We start from the raw sequence: 22,167 nt of genomic DNA on the forward strand, positions 1-22,167 counted from the left end.
CTAAATTCTTGCTTGACAAGAGAGACAAAGGTTACAGGGGATAGAGGCCATAATCAGATCAGCCATGATCTTATCAAATGGCAGAGCAGGCTCAAGGGGCTAAATGGCTTACTCCTGCTCCTAGTTCGTATGTTCTTATGACATGCTAATGCGTTAAAAACAGTCCCAGCCTCTTGCCATCTGAAAATTTGATCCACCTTCAATCCACAGCAACCTTAATTCCCTACTTTCGCTTTGCCACGGGGAACCTGACATTTCACCTCCCACACAATTAAGTGCGCCCGCCTACCTCATTTCCTGCTTTCCATTGCATCACCAGATTTTAGCCATTGTCTTCATTTCTCTCTCCACATATGCTGCTTATTGTGTATTTGCAATATTTTTGGGTTTTATTTCAGATTTCCAGCATCCACAATTTTTCATATTTGTATCACGAACTCAATATATTTGTCTACATCCCTTTCTTTAAAGACACATCCAGTTGTCAATCAAACTCATTTAAATTTCTTTGGCCTTCCCAGGAAATTTATCCATAAGACCATAAGACATAGGGGCAGAAATTAGGCCATTCGGCCCATCGAGTCTGCTCCGCCATTCAATCATGGCTGATAAGTTTCTCAACCCCATTCTCCCGCCTTCTCCCCGTAACCTTTGATCCCCTTACCAATCAAGAACCTATCTATCTCCGTCTTAAATACACTCAATGATCTGGCCTCCACAGCCTTCTGTGGCAATGAATTCCATAGATTCACCACTCTCTGGCTAAAGAAGTTTCTCCTTGTCTCTGTTCTAAAAGGTCTTCCCTTTACTCTGAGGCTGTGCCCTCAGGTCTTAGTCTCTCCTACTAATGGAAACATCTTCCCCACGTCCACTCTACCCAGGCCTTTCAGTATTCTGTCAGTTTCAATCAGATCCCCCCTCATCCTTCTAAACTCCATCAAGTATAGACCCAGAGTCCTCAAACGTTCCTCATATGTTAAGCCTTTCATGCCTGGGATCATTCTCGTGAACCTCCTCTGGACCCTCTGCAGGGCCAGCACATCCTTCCTGAGATACGGGGCCCAAAATTGCTCACAATATTCTAAATGTGGTCTGACCAGAGCCTTATAAAGCCTCAGCAGCACATCCCTGCTTTTATATTCTAGTCCTCTCAAAATAAATGCCAACATTGCATTTGCCTTCCTAACTACCGACTCAACCTGCAAGTTAACCTTAAGAGAATCCTGGACTAGGACTCCCAAGTCCCTTTGCACTCCAGATTTCTGAATTCTCTCCCCATTTAGAAAATAGTCTGTGCCTCTATTCTTCCTACCAAAGTGCATGACCTCACACTTCCCCACGTTGTATTCCATCTGCCATTTCTTTGCCCATTCTCCTAACCTGTCTAAATCCTTCTGCAGCCTCCTCAATACTACCTGTCCCTCAACCTATCTTTGTATCATCTGCAAACTTAGCCAGAATGCCCTCAGTTCCTTCATCTAGATCATTAATGTATAAAGTGAAAAGCTGTGGTCCCAACACTGACCTTTGCGGAACTCCACTAGTCACCGGCCACCATCCTGAGAAGGACCCCCTTATCCCCACTCTCTGCCTCCTGCCGGACAGCCAATCTTCTAACCATGCTAGTACCTTGCCTCTAACACCATGGGCTCTTATCTTACTGAGCAGCCTCCTGTGCGGCACCTTGGACTCTAAAATCTTACCAACGACCGAGGTCAGGCTATCGGCATGTAATTTCCTGTCTTTTGCCTCACTCCCTTCTTAAACAGGGGGGTTACATTAGTGATTTTCCAGTCCTCTGGTACCCTCCCTGACTCCAGTGATTCCTGAAAGATCACCACTATCGCCTCCACTATCTCTTCAGCTATCTCCTTCAGAACTCTGGGGTGTAATCCATCTGGTCCAGGTGATTTATCCGCCTTCAGACTTTTCAGTTTTCCTAGCACCTTCTCCTTGGTAATGGCCACCATACTCACCTCTGCCCCCCGACTCTCTTGAATTCTGGGGATGTTACTTGTGTCTTCCTCCGTGAAGACTGATGCAAAGTACATATTCAGTTCCTCCATTTCTTTGTTCCCCATTATTACTTCTCCAGCGTCATTTTCCAGCGGCCCAATGTCCACTTTTGCCTCTCTCTTACCCTTTATATATCTAAAAAAACTCTTGCAATCTTCTTTTATATTACTGGCTAGTTTACCCCCATATTTAATCTTCTCCCTCCTTATTTCTTTTTTAGTTGTCCTCTGTTGGTCTTTGTACGCTTCCCAATCCCCTGGCTTCCCACTGCTCTTCGCCGCATTGCATGCTTTCTCTTTAGCTTTTATGCTGTCCCTGACTTCCCTTGTCAGCCATGGTTGCCTCATCCTCCCTTTAGTATGCTTCTTGTTCCTAGGGATGAATATTTGCCATGTCTCCCAAATTACTCCCAGAAACTCCTGCCATTGCTGTTCCACTGTCTTTCCTGCTAGGCTCATCTCCCAGTCAATTCTGGCCAGCTCCTCCCTCATGCCTCTGTAGTTACCTTTATTCAATTGTAATACCGTTACATCTGGTTCCAGCTTTTTCCTCTCAAATTGCAGGGTAAATTCTATCGTATTATGGTCACTTCCTCCTAAGGATTCCTTCATCTTAAGCTCCCTTATAAATCTGCCTCATTACACATCACTAAATCTAGAATTGCCTGTTCCCTAGTGGGCTCCACCACAAGCTGCTCCAAAAAGCCATCTCGTAGACATTCCACAAATTCTTTTTCTTGGGATCCACTACCAACCTGATTTTCCCAGTCTACCTGCATATTGAAATCCCCCATGATCACTGTAACCTTGCCTTTCTTACACGCCTTTTCTATCTCCTGGTGTATCTTGTGCCCCACATCCTGACTACTGTTCGGAGGCCTGTACATAACTCCCATTATGGTTTTTTTACCTTTACGGTTCCTCAACTCTACCTACACAGATTCTACATCATCTGACCCTACGTCGTTTCTTGCTATCGATTTAATTTCATTTCTTACTAACAAAGCAACCCCACCCCCTCTGCCAACCTGCCTATCTTTTCGATAGGATGTATATCCTTGGATATTTAGCTCCCAGTCCTGATCCCCCTACAGCCGTGTTCCGCGATGCCCACCACATCATACCTGCCAATTTCAATCTGCACCACAAGCTCATAAGCTTGTATTTACCATAAGGTAAATACCTTATTTCGTATACTGCGTGCATTCAGGTACAACACCTTCAGTCCTGTATTTCCCGTCCTCCTTCTCATTGTTGTCCCTTTATCTGATGTGCATGAAGTTAGATTCCTAGCCCTTTCCAAACACTCTGTCCTATTTTGTGTTCTGGAGACTTTAATAGCCTCTCCTGGGCTCTCTTTCCTTTTCAGTTTTTTCATAATTTTCTATGAAGTTGAATCCACCCCCCCACACGCTAACCTGCTGCTTTGTTTCCCATTAGTCATACTTATTGGAGTTTTACCCTTCCATTCCACATGTCTTATCCTTTGTATGAAGCAATTGCAGCTCAATCCCCTGGTCACTCATACTTTAAAACAACACCCCAAAGTTTTTGTACCCCAAACAATGTGAATAAATTGTCTGCCACAAACTTGTCAAATACCTTCACCATTTTGAAAATTTCTATTAGGTCAATGTCTCCTCTCTGGTGAGAACAAGCACAACTTTCTTAACATTTCATCACTTTTGTTTATCAAGATCAGGTTATTATCTTGGCTAATCTCAACAAGCAAAATAATAAATGAGAAACCAAAAAAAGTGATAAATCAAAGTAAAACCTATTATTAAGCCAACAATATCATAATAGTTAGCTCCTTGTTGTAAAGCTCATTTTACAGCAAATGCAATTCCGTTTATGGTAATGTATGGGCAGTTAAATAGTGTCAAATATAAGAATAAATAAAAGTTTTAAAACTCTACATTTGAAATATTCCCAAATAATAAGTTCTCTATTTATTGCTTTCATCTATCAGCTTATCAAATTTATATGTAGCCTTACAGTAAACTTCCATATAATTTCTGATTTCTGTTATGCATATCGGCAGGTAGATCAGAGCATCTTTTGAGACAAATTTTATTTACCAAACAGTAAGTACAGGTGAAGGTCATGTTGTATAACTAGCTTATCCTTACATGGAAACCTGTATTCCATCTGCTCCCATTATAGCAACAACTGGCTTTTAAATGTGTTTTTGCCTTCACAACCCAACCAGATATTAATGATTCTGAATAAATCCTGAACTTGGCTTTTACTGGTTTGTACCCAAGTCACTTTATTCCTAAAGGAATATTTAAATAGTACACCTTTTCAATTTACGGCAATATTTTGCATTAATACACAACCGATAGGATTTTAATCAATTACAGATGCATAAAGGAGCACTGGATTCTGCTGTTTATCAATAACCATGTAGAATGCAACAAAACTACAGACTATTGCTGGTGAAGTCAATGTGTGGTGAAGAAAAAAGGCTTCACTGCTGTAAACTGTAATGGAAATTCAGTAGCCAAAAGGTCAAACCAGGCATCATTACAATGCAATGGAAACTCAATGCAAGACAAGCAATTTTTGAAATACGTTCAACGCATAACGAATTTGTACTAACATCATCGGCACAATGTAAACCAGCTCAATATCTTTCATCCACCTGTATTTTCATTCAAAAGATGAAACCAACATTAGGAGCTTTGATGTGTTTTGGAAAATAAAAAAATTAAAAAGAAAAACCACAATGTGAATGAAGGTGAAAATGTTGCCACACAGCAAAGCTATTGCATTAAGGTACATGCATTAAGGTCAGTATATACTGAATGAAAAGATACCACTACAAACCACATTTTATTCCACTTAGGCAGCACACAAATACTAGAAGGCTATGCTTACAGAGTAACATAGGTACTATTTTTGACATCAGTTGCTTTACAGATCAAATATTATTTAAGAGGATGAATCAGACCAGAATGTTAAATTTATAGAGATAACCTATAACTGAATTAAGGACATTTATACAGTTCCTAATTAGTTTGGGTTTAGAACAAATGGTCAAAATATTGACTCTGTTCATTCCAATTAGTTATTAGATCACACAAAATGACTTTGTTTCCCAATTAACTGAGACATAAATATTTGATTTTAAAAATAAATCTTAGTGGATTGAGTTAATCTTACAAGTGGAATAACACAAGCATGAAACCAGAAATTCAACATCACAGTGACTCAAATATATTTGGGCAGTCAAACTACAAGAAAATAGTCAAGAACTTAAAACCCAAAGTTGAATTGCATACAATTGTATAAAACAATAATACACTGTCTCAGCAAATGGATCAATGACTGTAATTAAAAACATCTAATTTAAATCAATGGATGGATAACATCATAGCAGACAATTAGTGTTTTATTCAAGTGTATGAAATTAGCAAGTACTTTCCCTCCCCAGAATCAATCAGGTGTGTTTAGTGTGCTGTATGTGTTATAAAGTGACAAGTAAGAAATTCAGTTTTGAAGACAGATCTTGACACAAGCGTGGGCTATATGGAATCCGTTTCCCTGTATGCTGACAGCACTGACAGTGCTGAAATTCATGATAAGGGAGGAAAGCTCACAGTAACTAGAAGTGTTGAACTTTTAGGCATTTTAACAATAAATGAGCTGTCATGTGAGCTGAACCAGAAGGTGCAAACATGATATAACTTCCCTTAGGGGAAGCGCACAGTCCGGTTTCTGGAAATCAGGTGCTCTTTATCAACTGGATCCAGGTTCCCATCAGGGACATGAACCACAGCTGATAACAGTCTGGTTTACTTTGACTGCACAAGTAATCATTACAGACGACATCAGTTTCTCATTTATTTCTGCTTTCATTTGGGCTTTCTTTCTTTTTGTAGAATACTAGTTACTAAATCAAAATAAAAACAGAATTACCTGGAAAAACTCAGCAAGTCTGGCAGCATCGGCGGAGAAGAAATCAGTCAACGTTTCGAGCCCTCATGGCCCTTCAGCAGAACTGAAGCATAGTTTCAACAAGGGAGAAATATAAATTGGTTTAAGGTGGGTGGGGGGGAAGAGACACATTGAAACGTTGACTGATTTCTTCTCCGCCGATGCTGCCAGACTTGCTGAGTTTTTCCAGGTAATTCTGTTTTTACTAGTTACTAAATGTTCAGTAAAGTCTCTTTATTGTAGCATTTCATCAGAAAAGGTTCAAGGACCCTGTAACATCCTATGGTCTTTTTCAAAATATGGTGCTGGAGAGATATCAACTTGAAACAGCTTGGTTGTTGATTATTTATCATAGACTGGTGTGTGAATCTTTAAGTCATATGATGAAATGATACAAGGAGAATTATTGCTTGAAAGCGTACCATTCCAATGGAGAATTTTGTGCACAGCTTTTATTTGCTTGTTTGCAAATCACACGTAAGTTATGTCAAAAATGTCTCTTGCACTTGACATTAATGGGTCAAAACTGATTTACAAGGCTTTTGGCTCTTTCTGTCTCCAAACAAAACAAGACTTACCAGACAGTTTTCACGAAGACAGTGTCCCTTTAATGGGACATTGGTTTCCAAAAAAAATATCTAACACAATGTCAGGAGCTGATAGTATTGAATAGAAATGGGAGACAAGAATTTGTTGGTCGTGTTCCAAGTGGTTGTATTGGGGTCACTCTTGCCGCTGCCGCCCAGCACTGAATCCACTGGAGCAGCAGGAGGCCACCTCATGAGCATGGGAAGGATGGATACAAATGCAACTTTGGGTACATCTCTGGTACAAACTTGCATAGCAGCTGGAAAAAAATTATGTGGTCTTTACTGTTTTCTGTTAGGGAGGTGTTGTGTTCATTGCCCAGAGTACAAGCCAAATCCCAAAGGAATTTTGGTCCACAAGGTCTAGTGATGGTGAAATGCGTTCATTTCAGGTATTACAATAATGGTCATGGATTTGATCTATTATTTGAATAGTATCTGAAGTTCAAAGAAAGACCTGTAATTTCTTCACAAGAAGATCCATTAGCATCAAATATCCAGTGGAAGGGATATAATTAAAATTTATTTTTGTTTTGTGGATGGAGGGTAGAAATTATCTAGTACTGCTAACTACAGACTCTGACATTAGCTGCATAATTATTGCCTGCTTCAGGCTAAAGTTACATGTTAAGATTTCTGATTTCATGGATTGCATACAATGAAATAAATTACATTTTATGATCAGTGAACCAACTGTAATAACTCAAACTAATTATAAAAATAAAAAATCAATCACAAAATGAAACTATAAATGGGACAGTGCAATGAATAGTTAAAAATTAGTCATAAATCACTTTTACTAGACAATGCTGTTAATTCATCAAATTGGGCCAGCATATACATCCCAGGTCCTTTCCCTAGGGGGACACTACTCAAAACATACATCTAAATAAAATCCTTTGTAGGCAGTAATGTGTACTTCAGATTGCACCCATAGCAGCTTAAATTTACATGAGGAAAAGAAAACTGATATGTCAAAGCAGAAATCCTTTCTTTCGCTCAAACAGAGCATGAAGGTGAAAAGGTTAAGGATTTAGGTGCAGTCAGAGGAAATGCTTCAGTAAACAACTCCTCCGAGCTTCACACCCTCTTACTTTAGTTGCTGATTTCATTGTCAAAACTCCTCTTGCTACAGCACTTAAGAAAAATCAGAAATCTTATTGGCGTGTGAAAAAGTTTCTGTGCTATAATCTCCAGAAAGAAAGGACCCAAGATCGCACTGTGGCCAGTTACATTGTCAATAAATAGATTAACTTTACAGCTGTCGACACATTCACAATAACCTGCTTTACAATTTCATGTAGTACTAAGAAATACCATGCCACGCCTTTCCTCTGACCTTTAGGAGTGATCACGTTAAAAAGTTGTGCTTACCTCCTCTAGCTGACTGTGGACATGTTGGACTATCAGATCAATAGCAACCATGTTACCTCCTCCTTAAAACAAAGGGAGTAGATAAAACATCGATTGCAGTGCCAGCAAAAATAGATATGTTTTCGCATTAACCTTTGTCACCTTGCCCGGATCGCCTTTCAATAGAAATTGCATCCTACATACAAGCACAGTTTGGGATGTTCAAAGCCACAAGCTGGTGTCAAATTAGCTAGCAAGCAATGTGCATTTACGTTATTAACTAATTATGTCCTAGATTATGTGGGTGCCTTTACTTTAGGTATATCTGAGAAAGTTTTCACATGAAGGAAAAAGTGAAACTGAAGAGGTGAAATCGCACCACAATAATAATGTACCACCCTTTGTATGAAATTACTTTGCTCACTATTTTAACCGACGTGTTAACATGTTTAAAATGTTTTAAAATATCAACGGAATTTCATGGATGTGTCTTTAAAGTTTGCTGATGGTATAAACTGAAACTTCATCCTACAACTGAGCTAAATGCTGACAAACAACTTAATTAATGTATTATTCTTACACTTAAAAATAAAATTTATTTTCAGATGCACTTTAAGATTCAATTTCACCACAGGAACCCAACAACATGTAGTCCTTGGTATTTGCCCAGTATTATGTGCATGCTAATGGACAAAGAGTAACAATGGGAATTAAAAATGGACATTTTTTGAGATCAAGTTGGATAGGGAAGGTTCCAGCTGCAATCCAAGCTACTACCCCGCTTAATTTACATTAAGTGATGTGTTAATATGTAAAATCTTTAAGGGCCAAAGGCACAAGTCATATCAAGTCAGTGACCTTGCACTTCCAATGTAGACTCACTGAACAGGAGTTGGACATTGGCCTACAACATTGTAATGTTGAATATACAGCCTGCAATTCCTGACTGGTCAGGGTGACTGGGAGTCCAGGGTTGCAGAATTTACTTGTATTTTAGGAACATGACTCAAATCAGTAGAACACTAATAATTAGCAACATTGTTTTAATGAGACTGTAAACACTGCAACACATCCTCAATTTCAGTCTGCCTAATCTTTAAGACTTCATTGTTTGAAAGATTTTAGCTTCATTGTATCCCTTTAGATCTCAGGCTAGCAAACTCCTCTAATGGAAAGTTCAACAACCGCATACACATCTTACATAATTGTCCACTGAAGTGTGCTGCATGCTGAAGGGGTTCGAGATAGTCATATTAAGCCTTATAATAGACTTGAACAAAACGCTTACTCTAAATACATAAATATCGAAAAGGCAATCGCAGAAGTTGAAAATGGTTGGATCTCTTAGAGTATTAGCATTATATATGATATATTTATTACGTTATTTATTAACTCAAAATACATTAAAGAAAACAGATGCAGGAGCACACTTGAAAACAAATTGACCAAATAACATTGCTGGAGGCCAAAGGTACATCAATTGTATTAATGGCTTTATTTAACCTGACCCAGTTTCCCTAGGTTTCATCAAGTTCAGTCTATTTAATAGTTGATATGAGCTAATATGAATTCAATCTGAAAATTGAATTGTGTCTTTACTGTCCTGTATTTAAAATAAATGCTTTCAATAACACAGCAACACAGAGAAAGAATTGATTTTTTAAAAATTTGACAATATCAGATGAAGCCGCCCCAACACTTTTTTTGACTGGAAAACTTTGATATCACAGGGTTCTTTATTCTTTCAAGGGATGTGGGTGTCACTGGCAAGGCCAGCATTTGCTGCCCATCTCTAATTGCCCTTGAACTGAGTGACTTGCTAGGCCATTTAAGAGGCAACCACATTGCTGTGGGTCTGGAGTTACATGTAGGCCAGACCAGGTAAGGATGGCAGATTTCCTTCCTTAAAAAGGACAGTAATGAACCAGATGGGTTTTTACAACAATCAAAGATAGTTTCATGGTCACCATCACTGAGATTAGCTTTATGTTCAAAATTTATTAACTGAATTCAAATTCCACCAGCTACCATGGTGGGATTTGAACCCATATCCCCACAGTATTAGCCTGGATCTCTGGATTACTAGTGCAGCAATATTACCACTAATCCGTCATCTCCCCTGTTGATGGTTGATAGCTTCCCTGTTAATGAAAACTCATAGAAAGTGGATAAATTCTAAAGACAGTGTTATATGGTACATTCAGAAAATGAACTAAAATTCATTGATTTCCATAATCAAAAGGTATATTATCTAACATTCAAGAATTCTACATTCCATACAGGGTTACTTAGAACATTACAGGGATGCAGGTTGGAGGATCATTTGCCTCTTTGTCCACCCTCTGCTCCCATATGACAACTCTCCCCACTTGGGCTACAGGATTTCAGAATTTGCCCTTAAGGGGGGGATATACTTGTATTGGAGACAGTTTAGAGAAGATTCTGCAAAATCCAGATGGTGCATGAAGAGAACCCTTGATTGGTATAATCGGTTACCAACCGCTGGCAGGTAGCAGTCATCCCCACAGCCATCTCCCTAAAAACATACCAGAACCAGGGGCATACTGGCAGATCAGCATACTGGCTGGTAGCGTGAAATTGCTGGCAAGCTTGCCTCCAACTCCTCCACCATTCAGGATGAAAATTCAGCCCATTATGCTCTCAAATGAAGCTTGTTTTAAAGGGGAGAATACATTATTCTTCTTGGGCATAGCCAGGCTTTAAGGGTTTCAATTCAAAAGTGAAGAAATAAAACTATTCAGAAAATATTTCCTAGCTTCTTTTTTGTTCACTCTTGGGATGTGGACATCTTTGGCAAAGCCAGCATTTATTGCCCAGCCCTTGAGAATGTGGTGGTGAGTCACTTTCTTGAACCGCTGGAAGACATGTGGAAGATATAATAATTCTCATAATGTTATTGGAATTTATTGGAAAGTAGAGTAATAGTGGGGTCCGTGTATATGGGTCTATGTCTGTGTGTGGGTGTGTGTGAGACTTAATTGAATTAAAGGCAGCTGGTCTAAAGGCTTTGATGTATTAGAAGATAAGCTAGGTTTGAAATTTTAAGTAGGTAAACATAGGGGTAAAGGGAACATTTGTATTTTTAAATAAACCAGACTAGCTTGATTTCAAAGGAAGCGGTGAAATGTGCCACCTAGCCAGGAGAAGTAAGCAACAGCGTGTTTATTTTTCCCAAAGATTACTCATAACATTGGTACTATGAGAGGTGTGTATTATCAGAGAGGTAAAGTCCAAAGACATAGTGAAACAATGGGAATTTGCATTCAAAGGGGAAAATGCGTATAAAAGAGCGAAGGTTGTGTGTAAGTGAAGGAAGACAAGTATGAAACACCTTCAGCATCTAAGCCTCAAACTGCTGTTTACAAAGAACTGAAGTTAAAGAAACTCACTTTGACTTGGAATGTTCATGTTTCTTTGCCTGGGTCTTTTAAAATCTGTGTGTCTTACTGTTGCCTTAACGAAAGTATAACTGGGAGTTAGATTAATTAGGGGATTTAGAAGTTATTATTGTAGTAATTTGTGGATCTATGTGTGTACTCAAAATCATTTCTTCTATTAATAAAGGTTTAATTTAGTTTTGTAAGAAACCTATAACACTCAGTGGTCTTATTACTACTGACTTCAAGGCATGCATCTTGAAATTTATACAAATTGCAAAACAATTGTGGCAGTTGTTTCAAGTTTCCCTTTGGGTTTTGAGCAGCTCAGCATTTACCATCGGCTGTGCCATAACAGAAGGGATTCTGTTATGGCACATTCCAGGATTTTGACCCAGTGGAGGATATAGTTTCAAGTTAGGATGGCGTGTGATTTTGAGAAGATCTTTCAAGCAGTGGCATCAAAATATTCATCCTTTACCAGAAGGGCAGTTATTTATATGAAAGAGTTGGTAATGACAACAAAGAGGATTAAACAGCACAGTTGAAACTTTCAATGCACAATTGCTGAATAATTTCAGGGATTTGCTTCTACTGTATTACTGGATCATTATGATAAGGTTTCTATTACTGTAAGTGTTCTATTAAAGTCTATTGGTATATTGCATCCTAGAAAATTAACATTAATGTTCTTGCCCTCACCTGCAAATTCCTCAATGGTCTCATCTCTTTACATACCCTTAATCACTTCCATTCCTACGTCCTTCCATGCTTCCTTCGCTCCTCCAACACAGCCCACTTATTTTCCCCCAATCCTTTGCTCCACAATCGATGGCCACTTCTTCAGCCATTATGGTCTTCCCTCAGCATACCTGCCTTTTCACCACTTCCCTGCTTTCAAAGCTTCCTTAAAACTCTTTGACCATGATTTTGGCTCATATAACCCCCTTCTCCTTCCCGTTCAGTATTTGCCAGCTGGTAAAGTGCTCTGAGACATTGCTCTATGTATAACACCACTATAGAAGCACAACTTCGTTTTCTGTGTGTCTCTTGGATTGATAATGATAAATTCCAACAGGTGTTGGGGTGGGGTATTACCATGTTATAACATGCTGAGAATTTGTTTGATATTGAAGTTGAGCCAGTCTAGACATCAGTAATCATGGGTGCTGTTCATGATGTGAGTTAAAGTGACTTCATTTTCATGAAATATTTTCTCACTTTCCACTGATAACAGATAATTCAGGAGCCCCAAAATGATATTCAGAGATTCTTCAATTAGTCCTGACATATTGTTGGCCTGTGAGGTAGACTTTCCATCCTCTGTCTACTAAGGCTATATTTCTCACTCTACAGTTATTTTAACACCAGAGTTAATCTATTTATTTTAAGTCAGTTAACACTGTTGCAAGAGTAATGTTGATAGTAAAGTCTTGGTCTGAATGCACGAGAGAACAGCAAACCTTTCATTTTCAATGGTGGAGCTTAATATGGTCAATAAACAAGCAAATGTCATTCAAGTATTTTTTTTTTAGCTGGATAAATGTTTAATCATTCTATATCTTTTGAAAAACTTATCATGGCAGTTTTCATTAACATAACATTTAACAAATTAAAAATTGTGTATCAGCTGTGTTTTACCTCGAGGAACCACTATGTCAGCCAATCGCATTGTTGGTTCAATGTACTGTGCAAAGGATGGCTTGACAAACTTGTTGTACTGCTTGATGACTCCTTCAATATCACGCCCCCGCTCTGATATATCTCTACGTAGGCGTCGTACTAATCGAATATCAGAATCTGTGTCGACAAAAATCTTCATGTCCAACAGCTGCAAACACAAGGCAGCATTTTGAGCAGAGCTAATCTCGTTTGTAAGCATAAATGTCATAGCTTTTTTTAAAATATAAAAGTAGCTTCTCCTTGGACAAAAAATGAAATGCACCTTTCAAGAAATATATCAAGCCTGAGAACTGTAGTTTAAATGTATAACATTATTATTCCTGTGTGGTTATTTTCCTATCACCATGGATGACAACATCATCTGGTTATTTAATTGCCATTACTAACGTCCTGCCTGTAACCGCAAGTTTTTCCTCGGTTAGTTCTAAATTTCAGTGGGTTTGCAAAACCTTTCCAAAACATCTTGTATGCTTTGAACATAAAAGTGAAGTGGAGCAGATTTGGACTTAATGGTTATATCAACACCTAATACCAACACAAAACCTGAACATTCAATTTAACAAATAATGCCAATTTGATCATGGTTGCATTCGTAGTCAACAGTAGCTATGGAAATGGATGAATAGAAATCAGATTCTAAAAATAATATCACAGTGCATTTGTACATTGATACAGTTACAAAGTTTTCTTCCTTTAAAAAAAGACGCATTTCAGGTTCCACATCACCTTTCTAAATGAAGGGCTTTCAGCAAGTGAACTGATGGACTGTGTGCTTCAGACTCAGTGTAAAGTCATTCCAACAGGTGTATTTAATACGAAATAAGGCAGGATACAGCAGAATTTTCCCAAACTGGAGGGGGGGGGAGAGGGGGGGTGGTCCAGTGCATGCAAGGTGGAAAAAGTCCCAGAAATTGACGTTGCGATCGGATCTTGATGTCATCTCACCCTCTTCTAGCTTTCCCAAAGAGTGGGTTTGAAGGTGGCCAGGGAACTGCTCTGGATGTTCAGAAGTTGTTGGAGGTAGTTAAGTAGGCAATCAAGATCTGTTTTAAGCCTGAATTCTGGATTTTCCAGCCATGGGATCCATTTCCCAACCTGTGACCAACTTGCCAGGGTTTCCAAGGTAACCTTGGAACAGTTTCTTCAGTGAAACTGACAAGTTGGGAAGACTTTGATCAGTTACACTGAAGAGTTCCAGCCATGGCCATTAGGACACTGCTGTTCAAAAACTTCTCTCAGAGAGTGCTTTCATAGCTTGACAGTTGATTGCCAACTTCTTAGAAGGCACTTCACCTGTCCAGCATAGCACTCACCTTCAGCTACATTTCCCAGCTATCAGTCTTCAGCAGCTTTTGTAGCTCCATGTTCCACATCTGCAGAAAGCCAAGAGCAGAGGCCACACCATCACCCACTGATCCAACAGCAGCCACAGCAACACCAGCAGCAGCACCAGATATCTTCTCCTTAGCAGCGTGCCCCCCCTAGATGGCAGATAGGATGGACACTCAGATCCAGCTGGAAGGAAGCAATATCCCCAGTACAGGCTCTACAGGCAGAGGATCAGCCCACTCAATATCTCTGAACACCAATGCCAGAGGGGGCTCAGACTGTCAAAAGCAGGACACTGCTGACATCTGCAGCCTATGCAATAAAGCCTCCTTCCCAGTGGAGCAGGTATTACCAATGGCTGACAATGCTCCTGTCACTGGAGGACCACCCCATCAAACACTAGGGACTAAGATGAGAACATACCGCCCAGAGTTAATGTTTCAGGTCATCGGAATTTATGATGAAAGGTCATCAACCTAAAACATTAACTATGTTTCTCTCTCTGCAGAACTGCCTGACCTGCTGAGTATTTCCAGCATTTTCTGATTTTGAGATTTCCAGCATCTGCAGTATTTTGCTGCTCTCTACATTTGTTCATTAGCACATATCATACCGCTCGAAAGCAACAATACTTTAAAATGTCTGAGGCATTTTAAACTCTATGCTGAGATGCCACTACCTTAGACTGTTGCATTCAAGAGCTATACTTTGTTTTTTCAATAAGTCCAGCACCAGTATAATAAATATCAGACTCACTAAGATTTGTCACACTTCAAAAAAGGCTAAATAGGATCCAATAGAGATTTTCGAATTGCAGTATGTTTTGAAGGCTGAAAGGTTGTTACCACTGATTGGAGTTCATTAACAAGGAGGCATAGACAGGATTATCACAGAGAAAAAGAATAATGTTGGGAGTTAGAAGTAAATAAACAATGTGAATGGTTATTAACACTAAGACAATTTTGGAATACCTTAAATGGCTTCTGAGGCAGAGATTATAACATCATTTGAAAGGGAATTGGGTAAGTATTTGAAAAGGTACAAGACAAGGACAAAGAAATAGGATTGTAGTAGATATTAGAGACAGTATAGAAGTGATGGGCCAATGGTTTGCTTTCCTACTGTAACTTCTATGATTCTACTGTTTGATTCATATTGGAGTCCAAGGGCACTGACCTTGGCACAACACATGCAGTACTATTAAATTTTATGGCCAAGCACCATATATATGGGCATAAAAATATAAAACATCTATTATATATTAAATAGGTAGATGGGTGAACACATATTCAATCCTGAAAATCTTTTTGCCACTGATTCTAATGGTATTATTTTAAGAGTGTTCCACATTCACTTGCAATACCTATTACATCTGTAGGTGGTGCTGTGTTGGTCTTTATAATAATAATACCAAACATGTTACATCCCAAAATAGCACCTATTGTGGAATAGTGATTGTCCTTGCAAATCTGTATATATTTCCACACAGAAGCCACTGGGTGGCTCTATAGCACAGTTATTTGTCATTCATTTGTAATGTGCATTAATGTTCCATTCTTAAGCCAAGTTATTGCTGGCTATGAAATCCCATCAGCCCCCAGCTGCTGAAAATCTTTGGCTTAACAAGCCACAAAAGGTGATGGAGGGCTGGTGAATACAAAAAAACAATGGAAGGTGCAAGTTGATGTTCCTCTCCTCTTGCTGCATTTATTTGCTATTCAGCCTTCACTGAAGCAGTTTCCCTGCCTTTTCTCCCAATTTTTGTTCTGCCCACGCCTCTTCCTGATAGCTCTCGTCTTTCTGTCCTCCTTCAGGCTCCTTTCTCTTCCTGTCACCTTTTTCTTTGCCTCTCCCTTCCCTGTCACTCTTCATCCATCCCTCTCTCCATCCCTATTCTCCCCATGCTCCATCTATCTAGCACCCTTCTCTTCCCCATCTCCACTCTCTGCTCCACCTTTTTCTTTCCTCTATGTTCATTGTTGCCTCTCTCTCTTCCTCCCTCCTTTCTCCCCCTCATTCAACTACCTCTTCCCTCCTTCCTCCATCGGCTGCATTGACCCAATTATTCCCTCTGCTCTTTAACCCTGCTTGACCTGAATACTATATTTGTATAGTATATTTAAAATTATGCTTGTGTTTATATCTGTTTACCTGTTAGTTCCAGTACAGGCAATTCAGATATTGAGCTAAGCAAGGTTTCAGTTTTAAATTGGAGGAAAAGCTAGTATAGATCATAGGATCATGCATGAAAATCTTTGCCAGATTCATGGGCAGTGCTGACTTTCTGGTGAATTTCAAACACGTTGAGTACTATGTTTATTTCTTCCAACTCACCCATGCTAGAGAAGAGTCGCTGAATTCTACACTCATCTACAGTCAAAACAGGTACACATTATTCTGGTTGAGATATGAATTCTAGCTTCTAGAAGTTGTAGCTAACTGATACTGCATCTAATATCACTTATAGTTTCGCATATTGTCACATAGGCCAGAATTTTCCAGCCCCCACCGTGGCAGGCTCCCCCCGGAGGGACCGGCAAGCCATTGAAGACTCCATTCACATCAGCAGAAACAGAAGGTCTCGCCGGTGAGGGGCTGGAAAATTCCAGCCACACTGTCCATACATAGTCACCATTAAAGAGGCTTATAAAGGCAGGATGGGTAAAAGCATTATTTATACTGTTATAATTAGTCGCTTGGTATAACAGAACTTGTGTATTGCTGAAAAGAAAGAGACACACCTGCACTCATTAGGACAGATGCAAGAATGCCAAATTTCAAAGGGAACAATAATTTATACTGCAATGAGAAAAGGATGTTGATTGGATGGCAGTTTGACACTGGTTCAGGCGTTGCCATGGAGAATGCACCAGGGAACGATTGGCCCCCGTGCTTTTGTTTAATTCAAAGAAGGCATTACGCCTGGACATGTTCCTTTTGGCTGCTGAGGACAGATTTCTGTGTATGAATATATGTAGCCCTTAATGAGCATAGGTGAGCCACATTGTGAGCCCAACTGATCATTTTAAATTGGTTTGTTAGTGCAATTATTAGCACACTCAGGATTGTTCATCAAGTGCTGCCTAATCACAGAATCACATCTAATGATAGACATTATGGGCTGAATTTTGCCCTTGATGGGCGGGCGGGCCCGACCGAATTGGCAGTAGGCGGACAGCCGATCGCTGCTGCCGAAACGGGCCCCGCCGCCATTTTACATGGGCGGGCCAATTAAGGCCCGCCCAGCGTGCCACCTGATGGGAAGTGCTATGTGCTCCCTGTGCGGGGGTGGGGGGGGATTCCCCAACTGCAAGAGTGCGCTCTTTCTTGTGCCTGTCCTGATGAGTGCAAGACCAAAAGCTTCAACAGCATGTCTCTTTTTTCAGTAATATTATTACAATTTTAAAAAATTCACAAGTACAATTTATAGAAAATCAAGCATGCACAAAAGGCCAGAACTGGGTGAGTATGTAGATCTCAGAGGATTGTAGCTCAGGAGAGGATCAGAATGGGGGTGAGGCCATGGAGGGATTTGAACATAAAGTTGAGAACTTTAAATTTACATTTCTGTGAATTACTCCTCCAGTCTCCACCAAAATAAGGAGAGTCACTTTTGGCCCATCTTGTCCCCTTCACCTCACCTACCACCCGGGCACACTCAACATCAGAGTTGGTTGACGTTGGTTCGAAATTCCTAAGGTCACAACTGGTAAGCTATTGGGGTGCCTGATTGGCATCGTAGCTCACCAGCTTCATACCAACAAACCCAAGATCCAATTTGGATTTGGCGTCAAGCCAACGTCCTTAGGGTCACACTGACTATTTCACAGTGGAAACTGGGACAAGTTGCACTTCCCCTTCAAAAATACCAAGTTTAATGTAATGATGCTTACCTTCAGCAATTCTTTATCAGCAAATGCCATGATGCCTTCAAAAATGATCACACTGGCTCCATATAATGTTTTCTGAGGCACAAAATACATACAATGAATCAGTTTGTAGCAACAATAAAAAAAGCCATTTTAATAACATTAATTGCATAATAGGTTTTGGCGACATAACATATACTCCAGATCACTTAGCAACTAGCCTTAAATGATCTGTTTTGATTAGAGCAATTAGACTGTTCATCCTGACCGAATAAAGTAACTTATAAATGTAAAATTCTACTTGAATATAATTTTCTCCTCTTTCCTTCCATGTCCAAATTACACAATTCTTGCCTGATAACAATGAGTCTGCCATCACTTCTGCCTACCCAATGTTCAGAAAGTGCTAAACTTCAGGCTGAGTGTGTGATTCACCCAAATTTGGGTTGCCTTTCACCAGTTCCACAATTGAGATTCTGAGTGGGTGTCACAAAACCATGGCTCTTGGAATTACACGAGGAATACCAATATTCAAATGCTTAACATTTTTGTCTGAAATCCCTCTCTTATTTTAGCAGAGCTTTTACCCAATTTATTTCAAATGGGATAACAATTCTATGGGCAGGATTCTTCAGTCGGCGTGCGGGCATGTGCCCGACACGCCTGAGCGTGAAATAAAACGTGGTGACGTCAGCCAAGTGTGCCGACGTCAACACGCACTCTCGCGATAGTTCGGTTGGCGGGCATGCGCCGGAGCCAGTAACGCGCCCACCAACAATCAAAAGGCCTATTAAGGCCATTAAGTTAACAATTGTGCTGAATTTTTCACTGCCTGTTCAACCTAATGGTTGACAGGCAGGCAAAAAGGCCAAGCGGCCTTTGCATTTGTTAGGAAACCTCATCCACGGACGGGATGAGGTTTCCTGAAGCAAATAACAATAAAATAAAAATCTTACACTTGAATTAAAAACATGTCCCTGCTCATGTGACAGAGTCACATGAGGGGACATGTTTTATGACATTTTATTTTGTTCATTAGTTTTTTTAAACAGCGCTTCATCTCCCTGAGGCAGCTCTGTGCCTCAGGGAGATTGAAGCGCTATTTCGCGTGTATGCGCGAAGTTCGTGCTAGGCCCGCTCGCCCTCCTCCCCACGCCAGCACTGGCAGCGCTCAGCGCTGCCGCTGCACCGTGGGCGGGCCTTAATTGGCCCGCCCGTGTAAAATCGCGGTGCGGTGCTGATCGCAGGTGACAGTCGGCTTTCCGACCGCCCCCATCGAGTACTCCTGCCAAGGGCAAAATTCTTCCCTATAAAATTGTTGAAATGGAAATTTAGCCAAACATTCAGCATTTGTGCACCAGTGTCCCATTGCAAAACTTCACTCTGTAACTTAATAAGTTTGTATGTCAGAGTCATTCATTGTTATTATTTTAGCTACAGTCATTAGGTAACTAAAGTAAAATATTCTGATCATAGTCACATTTTAAAACTAATTTTCAAGCTATTGATTTATTCACTGCAGAAGTTAAATCTTCAAGTATATTTTCCTTGTTTTTACGAAGCACTTTCAGCACAGCACAGAGCAGCAAACTAATTCACTTTTCACACTTCTGCAGAGCAGGATAACAATGGAAGATCCCAAGTTCTGCAGTGTTTTACAAAACCTAGGAAAGTTAATGATAGTGAAGCATAACACAGGACTTGAGGTTGCAAAATACAACCCAAGAAAATTGTGTTGCTGCTTTTTTTTTCCACGGCATAATATTATTATGCGTTTTAGATAAATTACATTAATCAGACTAAAATCAGAAAACAAAATCATAAAATCAAAGAAATACTGTGGCTACAAGAGCACAGCAGAGGCTGCATATTCTGCAGGGAGTAACTCAATTCTTGACTCCCCAAAGCCTTTTCATAATCTACAAGTCAGGAATGCGATGGAATACTCCATATTTGACTGGATGAGTGCAGCTCCAACAACACTCAGGAAGTTTGACACCATCAAGGACAAAGCAAGCAGCTTGCTTGATACCCCATACACTACCTTAAACATTGACTTCCTTCACCACCGGCAAAATGATTGCTGCAGCATGTAACATCAACCAAGTGCAGTGCAGCAACTCACCTTGGTTTCATCAACAGTACCTTCCAAATCTGGTGCAGGAAAAGGCCAGCAGGAAACCCCACCCCCCCAAGCCACACACCATCCTGACTTGAAAATATTTTGCTAATCCTTCACTGCCGCTGGATCAAAATCTTAACACTCCCTACCTCTGGGAGTGCCTATACCTCATGGACTGTAGTCGTTCAAGAACGTGGCTTACTATTGATTCTGAACGGCAATTAGGAATGGGCAAAAAATGCCAGCATTCCCAAGGATACCCACATCCCATTAACAAATAAAAAGAAATTGCTACAGTGGTGCTAACTCTTCAAATGGAGCTAAGAGTGTTGAAGGGTCAGTCACAAGGGAGCATAAGTTCAAGGTAAGGGGCAGGAGGTTTAGGAGAGGGATGTGAGGAAAAGCTTTTTTACCCAGGGGGTGGTGACGGTCTGGAATGCACTGCCTGGGAGGGTGGTGGAGGCGGGTTGCCTCACATCCTTTAAAAAGTACTTGGATGAGCACTTGCCACGTCATAACATTCAAGACTATGGGCCAAGTGCTGGTAAATGGGATTAGGTAGGTAGATCAAGAGTTTCTCATGTGTCGGTGCAGACTCAATTGGCTGAAGGGCCTCTTCTGCACTGTGATACTGTGTGATTCTGTGATGTGATTCTCAACCTGAGAGCCTTGTTACTGATTAGTCAAGTGATGGAAACATCATTTCACTGTTTATCTTCTCAAAACCCTTTATAACTTTGTAAACTTCAATCAGACTCTAGCTTTATCCTTTTCAGCTGCAGTGAAAGAGTCTCAAATTATGCACAAACCAACCATGTTTTGTCTACACACAGGAGAAAAAATACAGCGTGAAGAATAAAAGAACTTTTCATATCTCTGAAATTTATTAAAGTCAAGCAAATTAAAAGCACATTGTTTGCAAAGCTAGGGGACCCCATTGCTGGTTATGTTCTAGTGAATCTTCATTAATTTTTTTCCATGGCTGTAACATTTTCCTTTAATAGGATGCTTAGAACAGCATAAAAATTATAGCTAAGGCATTAGCCAATATCATGTACAAATTCAACATCATGGCTGGAATTTTATGACCCCATTGCAGTGGGGCTGGGAACAGGGCTGTAAAATAAGGCGAGCCATTCCAAACTCCATCAACTTTGGCAGGACCTTTAAATCCCACTGCCTTAAAATTCTGCCCCATGTCTTCCTCTTTGTATTAACATATGTGCTAAATCTGTTTATTTCTTTATTAATATGACAAAAGCTTTGCCTCAATTAGTCCTTAATTTTCCTTTGGAGCAGCCCCTGTTTCACTGCGTATTGAGCTTACCCATTCTTTCTTCCGACTGTGTGATTTAAAATTATACACAGGGATTTTAACACTTTTTCCTTGTTTTAGTTTCCTGAGAGTGGACACAATGAGATCAAAGTCAAATGCATCTGGATGATCAAAATTATATTCATTGTTGGCAGCTCGCTCCTGCTGCTCTTCACTGAGGACCTATGGGCAAAAAAAAAATGCTGAGTATGACACACATGGCAGCAATAGTTGTAGGAATAGATATGTTGTTGTGACTCACACAGGGCACAGCAAAAGTGCTATGTATAATATTGTGTGAAAAAGTTAGCAGCTAGCTGTTGTGATATAACGTATGTGTGCCTTAATAAGGTAATTTATCATAAACTGCTGTAAATCACTACCACCTCGACAGGATGTGATGTAGTAGTCCCATGACTTGTATACAGTCTAAAAGCAGGAGTAGAGATCTGATATGCTATACGTAGTAACCCAGTTAACTCTATTTGCATATAGTCTTATCTTCAAATAAAAGGAGTCACATTATTGTTTCAAATGGTACTTCCACGTCAAAG

At 40.0% G+C, this 22,167-nt stretch overlaps 1 protein-coding gene across 3 annotated transcripts in view; it reads right to left on the reverse strand.

Moving 5' to 3' along the window:
• Window positions 1-22,167, reverse strand: part of LOC144688527 (uridine-cytidine kinase-like 1) — a 125,055-nt gene that overhangs the window by 38,022 nt on the left and 64,866 nt on the right. For 2 of the 3 annotated variants that reach the window (XM_078555213.1, XM_078555212.1), the window contains exons 4-7: window positions 21,626-21,796; window positions 18,201-18,272; window positions 12,937-13,126; window positions 7,919-7,980 (exon numbers count right to left, since the gene is read on the reverse strand). In XM_078555213.1, coding sequence (XP_078411339.1) covers window positions 7,919-7,980; window positions 12,937-13,126; window positions 18,201-18,272; window positions 21,626-21,796 — 495 coding nt within the window. The remainder of the gene's footprint in view (window positions 1-7,918; window positions 7,981-12,936; window positions 13,127-18,200; window positions 18,273-21,625; window positions 21,797-22,167) is intronic. The other variant, XM_078555214.1, reaches the window with a different exon arrangement.

This window comes from Cetorhinus maximus, chromosome 13 (genome assembly GCF_964194155.1).
Source record: "Cetorhinus maximus chromosome 13, sCetMax3.hap1.1, whole genome shotgun sequence".
Taxonomy (NCBI): Eukaryota; Metazoa; Chordata; class Chondrichthyes; order Lamniformes; family Cetorhinidae; genus Cetorhinus; species Cetorhinus maximus.